This window comes from Peromyscus eremicus, chromosome 12 (genome assembly GCF_949786415.1).
Source record: "Peromyscus eremicus chromosome 12, PerEre_H2_v1, whole genome shotgun sequence".
NCBI lineage: Eukaryota > Metazoa > Chordata > Mammalia > Rodentia > Cricetidae > Peromyscus > Peromyscus eremicus.
Window position 1 is genome coordinate 78,935,728 of NC_081428.1, and position 14,724 is coordinate 78,950,451.

Here is a 14,724-nt window from a genome sequence, read left to right on the forward strand (position 1 = left end):
AGCTGGAAGAACACCCAGTAATACCATTTTAAAAACAGCTGAACTTAGGCCTCCGTACTAGCCTCAGGGAAAACATTGTACGGTGCTGTTTTTAAAGCTTCTAACACTGTTGTGTTGTTTTTTTTTTTTTTTTAACTCCTGTGTGGGTGTCATTTTTTATATTGTACACTTTCATTTTGGGCTAGAGTCTCATTAAATAAACCAGGCTGACCTTGAACTCAAGGAGATGTTCTCCCCTACTTAGATTCCAAAGGTCTTGGGATTGTGGATATAACCACAAGGCCTGGCTCTGTGTACTTTTTATTTTATAAAACTTTTCTGTCTTTATTATTATTTCTTTTTTCGTTTTTTTAAGACAGGGTTTCTCTGTTTAACAGCCCTGGCAGTCCTGGAAACTCATTCTGTAGAATAGGCTGGCCTTGAACTCACAGAAATCTTCCTGCCTCTGCCTCCCAAGCACTGTGACTAAAGACGTACGACACCACCGCCCTGCTTGTACTTTTTAAATTAAATCTTGCTGGGGATGGTGGCACATATCTTGAACTCCTGAGCTTCTTGCTTCCACCTCCTGGATGCCAGGATTGCAGGCATGCTCTTCTATGCTGCATTTATGTGGTGCCGGCTTCGAGCATGCTAGACTCCCAGCTAGACTCCCAGCCGAGCTACCTTATTTAACTCTTTCAAATGTTTCCTTGTCAGGTAGCCCAGTGTGGTCCAGATTTTCCTGCCTCAGCCCCCTGAGTGATGTTTTCACAGGTATGTGCCACCACCACACCTGGCTCATTGTTGGCTTTTGGTGGTAGAATTTTTGTATAATTATTTGTTGCTCTAGTTTTTGTTTTGTTGATACAGGCTAGTTATAAGAATTGATGGTTATGGGGCAACACACGCCTTTAATCCCAGCACTCAGGAGGCAGAGCCAGGTGGATCTCTGTGAGTTCGAGGCCAGCCTGGGCTACAGGCCGAGATCCAGGAAAGGCGCAAAGCTACACAGAGAAACCCTGTCTCGGGGGAAAAAAAAAAAATGATATGGAGAGAATTTCTTTAAAATTTCTTTCTTTCTTTCTTTCTTTCTTTTTTGGTGTGAGCCTAGCCTTTAATGACTGAGCCATCTCTCCAGCCTGGATTCGGAGAGATTTTTGAAGACTTGTTAACATGATCTTAAACGTAACTTGGAGTTTTCAGGAGTTCAATTTTTCACCAGTTTTGATGGATTTCATTTTTCTAGGGATTGAAGACATTTGATACGATGGCTTTTAACCACCCTGCTATCAAGAAATTTTTGGAATCACCCTCTAGGTCGTCATCTCCTACCAATCAGAGATCAGAAACACCATCTGCCAATCATTCTGAAAGTGACTCACTGTCTCAACAAAATGACTTCCTGTCTGACAAAGACAATAACAGCAACATGGATATGGAGGAAAGACTCTCAAGCACAGTGGAACAGAGATCCAGCCGCAACACGGGAAGGGTATAGCACTGGATGGGAGTGGGCTGGGCTCCAGGGGAGAAAGGACCTACTGTTTACTAAGTGTGGCATATTTCTCATTCTTTTCTGGGGACTCTAGGACATTAGTTGTTTGATTTTTTTTTTTTTTTTTTTTACAGCAGAGAAATGAATCTTTGGTCCTTTGAGATGGGGTCTTTGTCTGTAGCCTGGCCTGGGACAGGCTGGCCTAAAACTTGAGGCATCTTTTGCCTCAGCTCCCAAGTAGTGATGTTACAAGATCAAATCATTGTATAGGGTTGACTAAGAAACTGAGTCCTTTTTTTGGCATCTTGCACTGTAGCCAGGCTGGTCTCAAACTAACAGAACCCTCAAACTAACAGAACCCTCCTTCCTTAGCCTTGTGAGTTCTGGGTTATAGGTGTGAACTATCAGACCCAGCTGAGTGTATGTGGTTGTCATTCTGGTGTGTGTGTGTGTGTGTGTGTGTGTGTTGACATTCTGACTTTAGAACATAGCGCTCCAGAGTGCAGCAGAGCTATGGAGGTCCTTCTTAGAGATGGAAAAAAAACCCTTAAGGGTTGCAGTTCCCTGTTCGATGGTCGATGGTGGTCTAAGAAGTGGCTGGTGCAGTTTGACATACAAAAACCAAAACACACAGCTCTTTTCTTGACAGAGATTTGATGGGAGGCCCTGGCTGGCCAGGCACTGATTATGTAGACCAGGCTGGTCTGGAACTTGTAGTGATCCGCCTGCCTCTGCCTCCGAGTGCTGGAGTCACAGGCGTGCGTGCCACTGTGCCCAGCTATGATAGTATGACCGCCTAGATTGAAGCCGCTCTGTTATTTGGTGTTTGTATTTATGTATAGAGTCACTATTAAGTCAGATCAGCGATTTCCCAGCCACCGCTTCTGTAGTAGAGGGAATGTTCAGTTGTTTTCTGTATATTCAGTCATCAGTATTTCGTTTATTTTTCTTTTTTTTTTTTTTTTTTTTTTTTGGTTTTTCGAGACAGGGTTTCTCTGTGTAGCTTTGCGCCTTTCCTGGGACTCACTTGGAAGCCCAGGCTGGCCTCGAACTCACAGAGATCCGCCTGGCTCTGCCTCCTGAGTGCTGGGATTAAGGGCATGTGCCACCACCGCCCGGCCTCGTTTATTTTTCATAAAAGTGGTTTTTATTGTAAATTTGTTTGTCTGCCATTGAAGAAAGTCAAACAGAAAGGCCTTTTCTAAATTAACCCAGTTTGACACCTTATCATCAGAACTCTTAACATTTGGATTTCCTTGTGTTTGTCCAGTATTCTTTCTCCTCCCTTTACATTAGAAGTGCTGGAGACAGAACCCAAGGCTTGGTACAAGCCAGAGAAGCATTCTACCAACTGAGCTACATCCCTAGACTCACTAAATTCTTTTCTGAAAAAAGAAAAACAGACTAGAGAGATGACTGAGTGGTTTAGAGCATTGTCGACTTTTCCAGAGGACCTGAGTTTGGTTCCAGCCTCAACAAGGCAGCTCACAGCCATCATAACGCTAGTTACCAGGGATCCTACCCCCTCTTGTGGCCTCCATGGGCACCAGGCACACACACGGTGAATAAACACGCATGCAAACCAAAACATTCATAAACTAAAACATAAATTTAACAAACAAAAATCTGAAACGTCTACTCTTCCCGGTGTGGTGGCTGATGCCCATATTCCCAGTAAGACCTGTTTTCTAAAAGACAAAACATTCTAAGCTATTTTATTCATGCCTTCGTTATGTCAGTATCCTCTTGAATGTTGCGTAAATGGATACAAATGATGATTGTCATTTCTTTCAGGACACTTCAAGTGTTAGTGGCTCCCACAAAAGGGAACTACGGAACGCCGACCTCACAGGAGATGAGACTTCTCGGCTTTTTGTAAAGAAAACCATAGTAGTAGGCAACGTGTCCAAGTGAGTATCCGCGAAATATCCCTGTCAGTGACTCACTTAAACATGAATACTTCACCCTCACTACTTCTTTACTGTGGTATTACAGTGGGAGGAAGGCTCAGGAATTCTTCCAGGCTCTTGTTTTAAAAGTAAATGGTGGTCCAGAGGCATTCTTAGGGTAATCTTGCACCTTGGTTAGCAAAATCAGAAATAGAACTGAGAAGTTTCCATCTTACAGTTTCCCTGATCTAGTGATACTCTCCGTGACTATCCCTGGTGATAAATAGGTGTTAACAGGGTAGTATCCTTTTTACACTTAGCTTTACTTATTTATTTTTACTTTATGTATTTGAGTTGCCTGTGTGTATGTGTTCCACATGAATGTTTGGTTCCTGCTGAGGCCAGAAGAAGGTGTCAGATCCCCAAGACTAGAGTCACAGAGAGTTGTGAGCTGCCATGTGGGTGCTGGGAACCACCCCGGGTTCTCTGGAAAGGCAGCCTGTGCTTTTAACCGTGAGCTATCTCTCATCCCCTGCTTATTTATTTTTGAGCCAGTGTCTCGCTGTTTTGCCAAGCCGGCCTCAAGCTCACGGTCATCCTGCCTCTGCTTCCTGCGTAGCTCATGTTCAAACACACACCACCATGCCCAGTTGCTTCTTACACTTTCTTGTGAAGTTTGTGAAGGTATTATTTAGGTATTTGTTTGGTTTTGTTTTTATATTTTGTTTGGCTTTCCTTGTGAAAAGGGCATCCTTAGCCTAGAACTCATGTGTAGACAAGGCTAGTCTAGAACTCTAGGGATCTGCTTGTGTCTGGCTCCAGAGTGCTGCGGGGAAAGGTGTACACTGCTGTTGTTTGAGAGCCAGTGAGGTAGGAAGGTTTCATCACTACCTTCTACTCCAGCTTTCAAAGACATGTCCCCCCGTCTCATAATCTCAACGTTTCATACTTATCTGTCATCATCCCCGCCAAAACGGAAACCAAATTGTTTTTTCTGAAAACCCGTTTACTTTTGTGAAATGGAGTGATTTAGGAGGCTAAAGAGGTGGCTCAATGGTTAAAAACACTGGATTCTCTTCCAGAGGACTCGGGTTCAATGCCCAGTCCCCATGTGACCACTCACAGCTAGTTGTAACTAACTAGTTCTAGGGGATACAGCATCCTCTTCTTTCCTCTGCAGGTGCTGCACACATGTGATGCACAGACAGACATGCAGTCAGAGCAGCCGTACACATAAAATAATAAAATTTAAAGATGGAATGATTCAAGTGTGATAGCGTTTTGTGATTTGATTTTTTTTTTCCTTCCAAATTCTAATGCTCAGGCCCTCTATGAGTTCAAGGCTAGCTTGGGCTACATAGTGAGACCTCCATCTCAGAACTAAACAAGCAAACAAACAAAAACAATATTAAGATTTTAGTGACTCTGAAAGGTGAGCCAGAGAGATTTGAATTGTAAATAGTAAAAGTCCCTGGTGTTTATCTTTAGGTAGAAGAGGTCTCATTTTCAACTGTCTGATGAATACTTTGACATAAATACTTTTTAAAAGATAATTTACTTATTTTTATTTTATGTGCATTGGTGTTTTGCCTGCATGTGTGTCTGTGAGGGTGTCAGATCTTTCGGATACTGAAATTCAAACCTGGGTCCTTTGGAAACAGTGCTCCTAACTGCTGAGCTATCTCTCCAGCTCAACATAAATACTTTTAAAGTCAGTTTTTGTTTTAATTTCTAAAATGTAGAAAATTTTAGTGTGTGTGTGGTTTGGTTTTTTTGTTTGGTTTTGAGACAGTCTCACTGTGCAGCCTTGTCTGGCCTGGAGCTCACAGAGATCACCCCCCTCAGCCTTCCCGGGGCTGGGATTAAAGGCGTGTACCACCATACAGGGCTTTAAAAACATTCTTTCAGAAAGGAAGAGGCGCATGCTTTGGGGGCTGACAGTGTGGTTCAGTGGGTAGAAGCACTTGCCACGCAGGACTGGTGACCTGAACTCCACCCTGGAACACACATAAAAGTCAACAGAGGGAGCTGAGTAGACAGAGGTCACCTCTGACCTCCACGTGCACTCCCTGGCACGTGTCCCCAGAGAGCGAGTGAGTGGCTCGGTCCACAAATGGAAGTAGAATGTTCTGAAATGTTCTTGTATGTGCTCGGTTTGACTTTTTTTTACTTTTTTTTTTTTTTTTTTTTTCTTTCTTTATTATGTATGCAGTGTTCCCGGCATGTATGCCTACATGCCAGAAGAGGGCACCAGATCTCATCCTCGATGGTTGTGAGCCACCATGTGGTTGCTGGGAATTGAACTCAGGGCCTCTGGAACAGCAGCTGGTGCTCTTAACCTCTGAGCCATCTCTCCAGCCCCTGACTTTTTTTTTTAATGATCTATTTGTTTATTTGCCTTCATGTGTGTCTGTGAGATTGTCAGACCCCTGGAACTGGAATTCCAGATAGTTGTGAGCTGCAATGTGGTTGCTGGGAATTGAACCCAGGACCTCTGGAAGAGCAGCCGGTGCTCTTAACTGCTGAGCCATCTCTCCAGCCCCCTCGGTTTAACTTTTAACCGTACATATATTTCTTGGATTCGTACGTGGAGTTTCCAGAAACTGCCTAGCTTTGATCTTAGAGGAGTCTGCCCTTGGCACCCCTCCTTCCGTGGTGCCACTGGTTTGTCTGTGTTCTCTAGTGGCAAGGAGGACTGCAGAGCAGTGTCACTGCATCTCACAAGGTCCACTTTGTGTGTAAAGGTTAGGATGCTGTGTGACAATGTTTGACGTCCAGCCAGTTCAAGGACTGCCGGGTCCTTCTCAGTCTACTACTCCTCCAGTGACAAAAACTGTAACTTGTCTGTCATGGTAGTAGTGTCCCCAGAGATTTCTGGGTCTTCCTTGACCTGACCTATTTGTGAAAACGAACTGGATGTTTGAATCCTCTGTGCTGGGTCCTCGTGCTGGAACCGTATTCTGGAGAGAGCATTTGAAGGTGTAAGTTCGTTCATGTTAGCCAGTTTTCAAGCCCAGGACAGAAAACATGAACCTCCTTACTCCGACTGCGGAAGCCTGAGAGTCTGCCTAGCAACCCCATAGTGATCTCTGGGATTTGTCCAGGGGCTGACGAGCGGGAGCGGGTACACTTGCTCACATCTGTCTCGGTGGGAATGTCGTGGGGAAGGCTCAGCACTCCTCGGCCTGAACAAAGCCAGCCATACACTGAGGAAATGGCGGCTTCTGCCCAAGCCTGTGTGCCATAAGTACTTCCTTGCCCTGGTGTCTCAGTGGGAAGAGGCCTCAAGGAACGGTTTTCTTAATGTGTCTACCAGTCTTGGATTTAGAGTAAAATTGTACTTGGCAAAAATTTCTGATATGATCTATTGCATAAATATTTATTGTCAAGTGTATAAGTTTGGGGAAACCTTTTAAAATCTTTGTTGTTGTTTGTTTGTTTTTGTTTTTCCAGACAAGGTTTCTCTTTGTAGCCCTGTCTGTTCTAGATCTCACTCTGTAGATCATGCTGGCCTCGAACTCAGAGATTCCCCTGCCTCTGCCTCTGCAGTACTGGGATCAAAGGTGTGTGCCACCACTGCCCAGCTTGGAGAAACCTTTTTTAAGACTGTGTGTGGACACCTTGTGGAATTATTCTCTCTTTCCACATTTACATGGACTCCTGGGATTGAGCTCCGGTCACCAAGCTTAAATGTCAAGGTGCTGTACCTGCCAAGCTATCTTTCAGGCTCTAAAGCCAAATTTTTGATTATTTAAGATTAATCAAAGTTTAGCAAGGTTATCGACTGTGGTATCATTACACAGTAGTCAGTACTTATATGACAGTTGTTCTTATGTGATAGAAAACGTTTAAAACCATGTTTATATTAGCAATCAGAATGTGCTCAGTAAATCAAACAAAAGATGTGCTAGCCCTTCAGGAAGAACTTTTACACTTTATGAGAAGAAGTAGAGCAGTGTGTCAGGTAACATGAGGAGGCTCAGTACTGCAAGTACCGCCTCTCCCTAAATTAAAGCTGATCTGCAGATATTCCGGTGAAATCTCAACCAGGCTCATGGAATTCAGAAGCTAGTGCTTCCCTCATGGAAGAGCAGAGTGCCAAGACTGGACAGAGCACCTGTGAAGGTGTGACACTTGTCCCTAGTGTCACTAAAGATGATCGGGGGTCTAGATGTCAGGGGTGATGTCCAGGTTTGTCACCAGAGTCTAAGAGGGGTGCCCCGTTCAGTGGTGAAGAGGCAAAGCCCTCCAAGGAGAAGGGGGCTTCCTGTGCCATAGTCACGTCAGGGATGGATAGTTGGGGTGTTCAGGGAGAAGACAGTGGCAAGGAGGGTCCTACACTGCCTACCTGAAACCTGACTGGAAGCCTGAAACTCCCTAAATACCAGTTTATTTCTACCTCGGGTACCCACTTGATAAGAAAACAAGTGTGGCCGGGCAGTAGTGGTACACACCTTTAATCCTAGCACTCGGGAGGCAAAGGCAGGTGGACCTCTGAGTTCAAGGCCAGTCTGGTCTGCAGAGCGAGTTCCAGAACAGCCAGACTACCAGAGCTGTTACATAGAGAAACCCTGTCTTGGGGGAAAAATGTGATTGATCTCTTTTAATTTGGGATTGATAATCAGAAAACAAACTTTAAGGGAATTAAGTAGGCATAGGGTCTGGGGAGGGCTTTAGAAAAAGTAAAGACTGAGACTGGTTAGGTGTGATTTGCCATTTATTACTGCTGGGATTTTAAACTTGTTTTAAGCAGGACCTCATTAGTAGCAGTTGTTAGGATTTTTTTTTTTTTTTTTAATGTGTATGTGTATTTTGCCTTCACGTATGTATGTGCACCACATGTGTGCCTGGTCCCTACGGAGCTCAGAAGAGGCCTCAGAACAGACAGCTGTGAGCCACGCTGTGGGTACTGGGATTCACACCTGGATCCTCTGGAAGAGCAGCCAGTGATCTCAATTGCTGAGCCATTTTAGGTTGTTTTAGTTTATTATTGTTGTTGTGTGTATATGTGCATCATTTGTATATGTATGAACTTGCACACCGTGGCACATGTGTGGAGGTCAGGACTCCTTTTTAAGGGATCTTGGGATCAAATTCAGATCGTCAGAATTTTGTGGCAAGTGCCATCATCCACTGAGTCATCTCACCAGCACAAATGATGAGACTTTTGGAGGAAGACATTGATCTATCTCTTTCTTCTCCAGGTACATACCTCCGGATAAGCGGGAAGAAAATGACCAGTCAACCCATAAGTGGATGGTGTATGTCCGAGGGTCCCGTCGGGAACCCAGCATTAATCACTTTGTCAAGAAAGTGTGGTTTTTCCTTCATCCAAGCTATAAACCAAATGACCTTGTGGAAGTTAGGTGAGGATGCCTAAGATATACTGAATTCAAGAAAAGTGATTCACTTTGTGACATGCCTTACAAATGTTTGTACTGTTATTAACTTGCTCAGTGCCTGCTCCTGGTCATTAAGTGGCTTTAGTTGTGGTTTCTTTGCAGTGTTCACTAACTGGGCCTGTCATCTCCTGTCATATTGTCACTGTACTGTGTTGTTAATAGCCTTGAAGCACTGGTATATATAAAAAATGTTACTGATAATTAAGGACAGTAATTTAACATTACAGAAATGTTTCAAGTTCCTCATAATTTTTCTGTCTCAGATGTAATCCAGTGATAATCTTATGTATGTAGATTTACCTAGTACAGTTCAGGGAGATGGAATAGTTGTATGTAGTGATGTGAGATTATTCAGATGCATTATTGGATAGTTATTTAGATGCATTCTGTACATCTTTATATGTTAGCATCTCCTAAACACCTTGACTATCTTGTGGTTTATTGTCAGTGAAATTCCTGTGTGATACAGAAAACACACACACACACACACACACACACACACACACACACACACACACACTTTGTGCTGTTGGGTCTAGGAAGGAGTGTCTTTCTTTTCATATCTGTAGTTTCTGGACCGTTCTTCCTCCTTCCTTAAAAACAACTCATTCCAGGCAAATCTCTGAGTTTGAGGCCAGCTGGTGTACAGACTGAGTTTGAGGCTGGCAAGGGCTAAACAGAGAAACCCTGTCTCCAAAAACAAAAAAACCAAAAAGCCCCGAACACCTCAGTCCTGCTGCAGCCCCGCCTGGCCTGGCCTCCCTTCATCATGGTTGTCTGTTGATTCCCACAGCGGCTCCTCTTTGAAATCCACCCTTAGAACCTGTTTTAACTGATGTTGTAAGTAGAGCCTTTTTAAAAATTTTTATTTATTCTTTTCTCATACAATACATCCCAACCACAGCTTTCCCTCCCTCTAACCCTTCTCCCAACCCATCTCCCCTCTCCCCCAGATCCACCCCTGCCCCCATCTCCCTACAGAAAAGAGCTGGCCTCCCAGGGACGTCAGCCAAACACTGCATAACAAGTTGCAGTAAGACCAGACACAAACCCTCACATCGAGGCTGGGTGAGGCAACCCAGTAGGAGGAAAACTGCCCCAAGGGCAGGCAGAAGAGTCAGAGACATCCTCACTTCCACTGTCAGGAGTCCCCAAAACACCAAGCCAGTAACCATAATATACATGCCGAGGACCTAGCACAGACCCGTGCAGGCTCTGAGATTGCTACTTCAGTCTCTGTAGCCCCCATGGTGTCTTGAGCCTCTCCAGCTCCCATACTTCCTCCTCCCTTTCTTCCATGGGGTTCACCGAACTCTGAGGAGAGAGACCTGATGGAGACCTCCAACCTGGGCTCCCTGTCTGCCTAATGTTTGGCTGTGGGTCTCTGCGTCTGTGCCCATCAGCTGCTGGAGGAAGCCTTTCTCATGACAACTGGACAGGGCACCCATCTATGAGGATAGCAGAACATCATTAGGAATATTGTAGCGGGGGTGGGGAGGTGGTCTGTCATGTTTGGTTTATCCTAGGTCTTTGGACTATCCAGCTTCCAGGTCCTGGCAGTGTTGGTCATGGGGTCCCTCTGGTGGCGTGGGCCTCGAATTAAACCAGTTATTGGTTGGCCACTCCACAAGTTCTGTGCCCCCATTGCCCCAGCACTTCTTGAAGGCAGGACAAATTGTAGGCTGAAGGTTTTGTGGCTGGGTTGGTGCCACAGTCCCACCATTGAGTGCCTTGCCTGGTTACAGAAGATGGTTAGTTCAAGTTCTGTATCCCTTATTACTAAGAGTTCTCACTAGGGTCACCCTCATAGGTTCCGGGGAGTTGACACTGCACTAGATTTCCACATCATCCCCTGTATGCCCCTCCCAATTCCAGCTTTTTCTACCATACTTCCTCCCTGTACCCCCCTACCTGATCTCTTTTATTTCCATCCCTGCCCACTCCCCGAGTCTACCTGAAAAATTTATTCTATTTTCCCTTCCATGGGAGATCCACACACAACCCCCAAAGCCCTCCTTGTTACTTAGCATCTCTGGGTCTGTGGATTGTAGCATGGTTATCATTTATTTAACAGCTAATAGCCACTTATAAGTGAGTACATACCATGTTTGTCTTTTTGGATCTGAGTTACTTCACTCAGGATGATTTTTTTTTTTCCTAGTTGTGTCCATTTGCCTGTGAATTTCATGATTTTTTCTTTTTCTTTCTTTTTTTTTTTTTTTAAGTCACTGGGTCCATTGTGTAAATGTACTACATTTTCTTCATCCATTCTTCAGTTGAGGGACATCTAGGTTTTTCCAGTTTCTGGCTGTTATGAATAAAGCTTTAATGAACATAGTTGAGCAAGGGTCTTTGTGGTAGGATGGCGTGTAGTTTTGGTATATGCTCACGAGTGGTATAGCTGGATCTTGAGGTAGATCAATTCCCAGTTTTCTGAGGAACCACCGTATTGATTTCCATAGTGGCTGTACATTTGCACTGCCACCAGCAATGCAGGTGTGTCCTCCTTGTTCTACATCGTCACTAGCATGAGCTGTCGCTTGTGGTTTTGATCTCAGCCATTCTGACAGGTGTAAGATGAAATCTCGAAATAGTTTTGATTTGCATTTTTCTAGGGGCTAAGAATGTTGAACGTTTCTTTAAATGTTTCTCAGCCATTTGAGTTTCCTTTACTAAGAATCCTCTGTTTAGATCTTTACCCCATTTTTAATGGGATTATTTGGTCTATTGATGTCTATAGTTTCTTGAGTTCTTTTATATTTGGTATACTCTATCAGATATGGAGTTGGTGAAAATCTTTTCCCATTCTGTAGGCTGCGTCTTTGTCCTGTCGACAGTGTCCTTTGACTTACCAAAGCTTTTCAGTTTCATGAGGTCCTATTTATTAATTGTTGTTCTTAGTACCTGTGCTGTCAGTGGTCTGTTTAGGAAGTTGTCTATTGTGCCAATGTGTTCAAGGCTATTCCCCACTTTCTCTTCTATTAGGTTCAGTGTATCTGATCTTACATTGAGGTCTTTGATCTGCCTGTCCTGAATCTCGCTCTGTAGACCAGGCTGGCCTTGAACTCACAGAGATCTGCCTGGCTTGGACTTGAGTTTTGTGCAGGGTGATAAATAGGGATCTATTTGCATTCTTCTACATGGAGACATCTGGTTAGACCAGCACCATTTGTTAAAGATACTATTTTTTCCCATTGTGTATTTCTGGCTTCTTTGTCAAAAATCAGGTGCCATAGGTGTGTGGATTTATATCTGGGCTATTCTATTCCATTGAACAACGTATCTGTTTTTATGCCAATACCATGTGGTTTTTATTAATGCAGCTCTGAATAGAGCTTGAAATCAGGGATGGTGATACCTCTGGAGGTTCTGCTATTGTTCAGGATTGTTTTAGCTATCTTGGGTTTTTTGTTTTTCCATATGAGGTTAAGTATTGTCCTTTCAAGTTCTGTGAAGAATTATGTTGGAATTTGATGGAGATTATGTTGAACCTGTAGATTGCTTTTGGTAGGATGGCCATTTATACTTTGTTAATCCTCCGACCCCTGAGCATGGGAGATCTTTCCATTTTCTGGTATCTTCTACAGTTTCCTTCTTCAAAGACTTGAAGATTTTGTCATACAAGTCTTTGACTTGCTTGGTTAGAGTTACCCCAAGGTATTTTATAGTATTTGTGGCTATCGTGAAGGCCATTGATTCTCTGACTTTTTTTCAGCCCATTTATCATTTGTATATAGGAGGGCTACTGTTTTTATTTATTTATTTTTTTTTTGTTTTTTGAGTTAATTTTGTATTCAGGCACTTGCTGAAGGTGTTTATCAGCTGTAGGGGTAGAATTTTTGGGTCACTTATGTAGACTATCATTATTATCTGCAAGTAATGACACTTTGACTTCTTCTTTCCAGTTTGTATCCCCTTGGTCTTCTTCAGTTGTCTTTTTGTTCTAGCTAGAACGTCCGAGTACTACATTGAATAGATATGGAGAGAGTGGACAGCCTTGTCTTGTTCCTTTTTTAGTGGAATTGCTTTGAGTTTCTCTTCATTGAAATTGATGTTGGCAGCCGGGCGGTGGTGGTGCACGCCTTTAATCCCAGCACTCGGGAGGCAGAGCCAGACGGATCTCTGTGAGTTCGAGGCCAGCCTGGGCTACCAAGTGAGTTCTAGGAAAAGGCGCAAAGCTACACAGAGAAACCCTGTCTCGAAAAACCAAAAAAAAAAAAAAAAAAAAAAAAAGAAATTGATGTTGGCTATGGGTTTGCTTGGCTATGGGTTTGCTGTACGTTACCTTTATTAGGTTTAGGTATGTTCATTGTATCCCTAATCTCTGCAAGTCTTATCATGAAGGCGTGTTGGATTTTGTCAAAAGCTTTTTTGGCATCTAATGAGATGATCATGTGAGGATTTTTATCCTTCAGTTTATTTATATGGTGGATTACATTGGCTGATTTTCTTTTGTATGTTGAACCATCCCTGTGTCTCTGGGATGAAGCCTACTTGGTCATGGTGGATGATATTTTTGATATGTTCTCGGATCCAGTTTGCAAGTATTTTGTGTTCATAAGGGTAATTGGTCTGTAATTCTTTTTCTTTGTTGGGTCTTTGTGTGGTTTAGGTATCACTGTGACTGTGGCCTCATAAAATGAATTTGGCAGTGTTCCTTCTGTTTACATGGAATAATTTGAGGAGTATTAGCATTAGCTCTTCTTTGAAAGTTTGGTAGAATTCTGCATTAAAACTGTCTGGCTTGGGCTTTTTTTGGTTGGGAGGGAGACTTTTAATGACTGCTTCTGTTTTCTTAGGGGTTGTGTTAATTAGTGTTTCTATTGCTGTGAAGAGACACCATGACCATGACAACTCTTACAATAAGGAAAATATTTAATTGAGGGGGCTTGCTTAAATTTTCAGAGGTTCAGTCCTTTATCATGGCGGGGAGCGTGGTGACATGCAGGCAGACATGATGCTACAGGAGTAGCTGAGAGTCCTACATCTTGCCAGCAACGGGAAGTTGACTGAGACATTGGGCCATATCCTGAGCATAGGATTCCTCAAACCCCACACCCTACAGTGGGCCATACCCACTCCAACAAAGCCACACCTATGAGATAATGGGGGCCAGTTACATTCAAACTACCACATTCCACTCCCTGGCCTCCATGAGTTTGTAACAATATAATACAAAATGGATTTAGTCCAGCTTCAAAAGTTGTCATAGTCTATATCAGTCTCAGTAATGTTCAAAGTCTCTTCTGAGAGTCATACAGTCTCCTAAGTGTAATCACTTGTAAAAATCAAATACAAAAGCAAATCACATACTTCCTACATGTAATGGCATTTTATATTTATATATATATAATGTATATATGTATATTATATATATAATAATGTAATATAATATAAATTACCATTCCAAAAGGGAGGAAAGGGATCATAGTGAGGAAATACTGAACCAAAGAAAGACCAAAAACCAGCTGGGCAAACTCCAAACTCCATGTCCATGTCTGATATCAGAGTGCTCTTCAGATCTCCAACTCTTCTTTTGGTTTTCCTGGTGTGGGATTATTTATTTCCTGTGTTTTCATGGGTGTTCTTAACCTTGTTGGGTTGAGGTTTTCCTTCTAATACCTTCTGTAGGACTAGATTTGTAGATATTATTTAACTTTGACATTATCATGGAATATATTGTTTTCTCCATCTATGGTGATTGAAAGTTTTGCTGGGTATAGTAGTCTGGGATGGCATCTCTTGCCTTTTAAATCTCCAGGACATCTGTCTAGGACCTTCTGGTTTTTAGAGTCTCCATTAGAAGTGGGGTATAATTCTCATAGGTCTGCCTTTATATGTTACTTGCTGTTTTTCCCTTTTTTTTTTTTTTTTAAATTTATGTGTATCAGTGTGATTGTGTGCTGTGTGTATGTGGGTGCCCATGGAGGCCAGAAGGAGGCATTGGATCCCCTGG

General features: G+C 43.1%; 1 protein-coding gene across 4 annotated transcripts in view; it reads left to right on the forward strand.

The window, feature by feature from the left end:
• The window catches only part of Yeats2 (YEATS domain containing 2), a 100,077-nt gene that overhangs the window by 18,619 nt on the left and 66,734 nt on the right, over positions 1 to 14,724 (forward strand). For all 4 annotated transcript variants that reach the window (XM_059277878.1, XM_059277881.1, XM_059277880.1 and 1 more), the window contains exons 5-7: positions 1,229 to 1,474; positions 3,272 to 3,387; positions 8,571 to 8,732. In XM_059277878.1, coding sequence (XP_059133861.1) covers positions 1,229 to 1,474; positions 3,272 to 3,387; positions 8,571 to 8,732 — 524 coding nt within the window. The remainder of the gene's footprint in view (positions 1 to 1,228; positions 1,475 to 3,271; positions 3,388 to 8,570; positions 8,733 to 14,724) is intronic.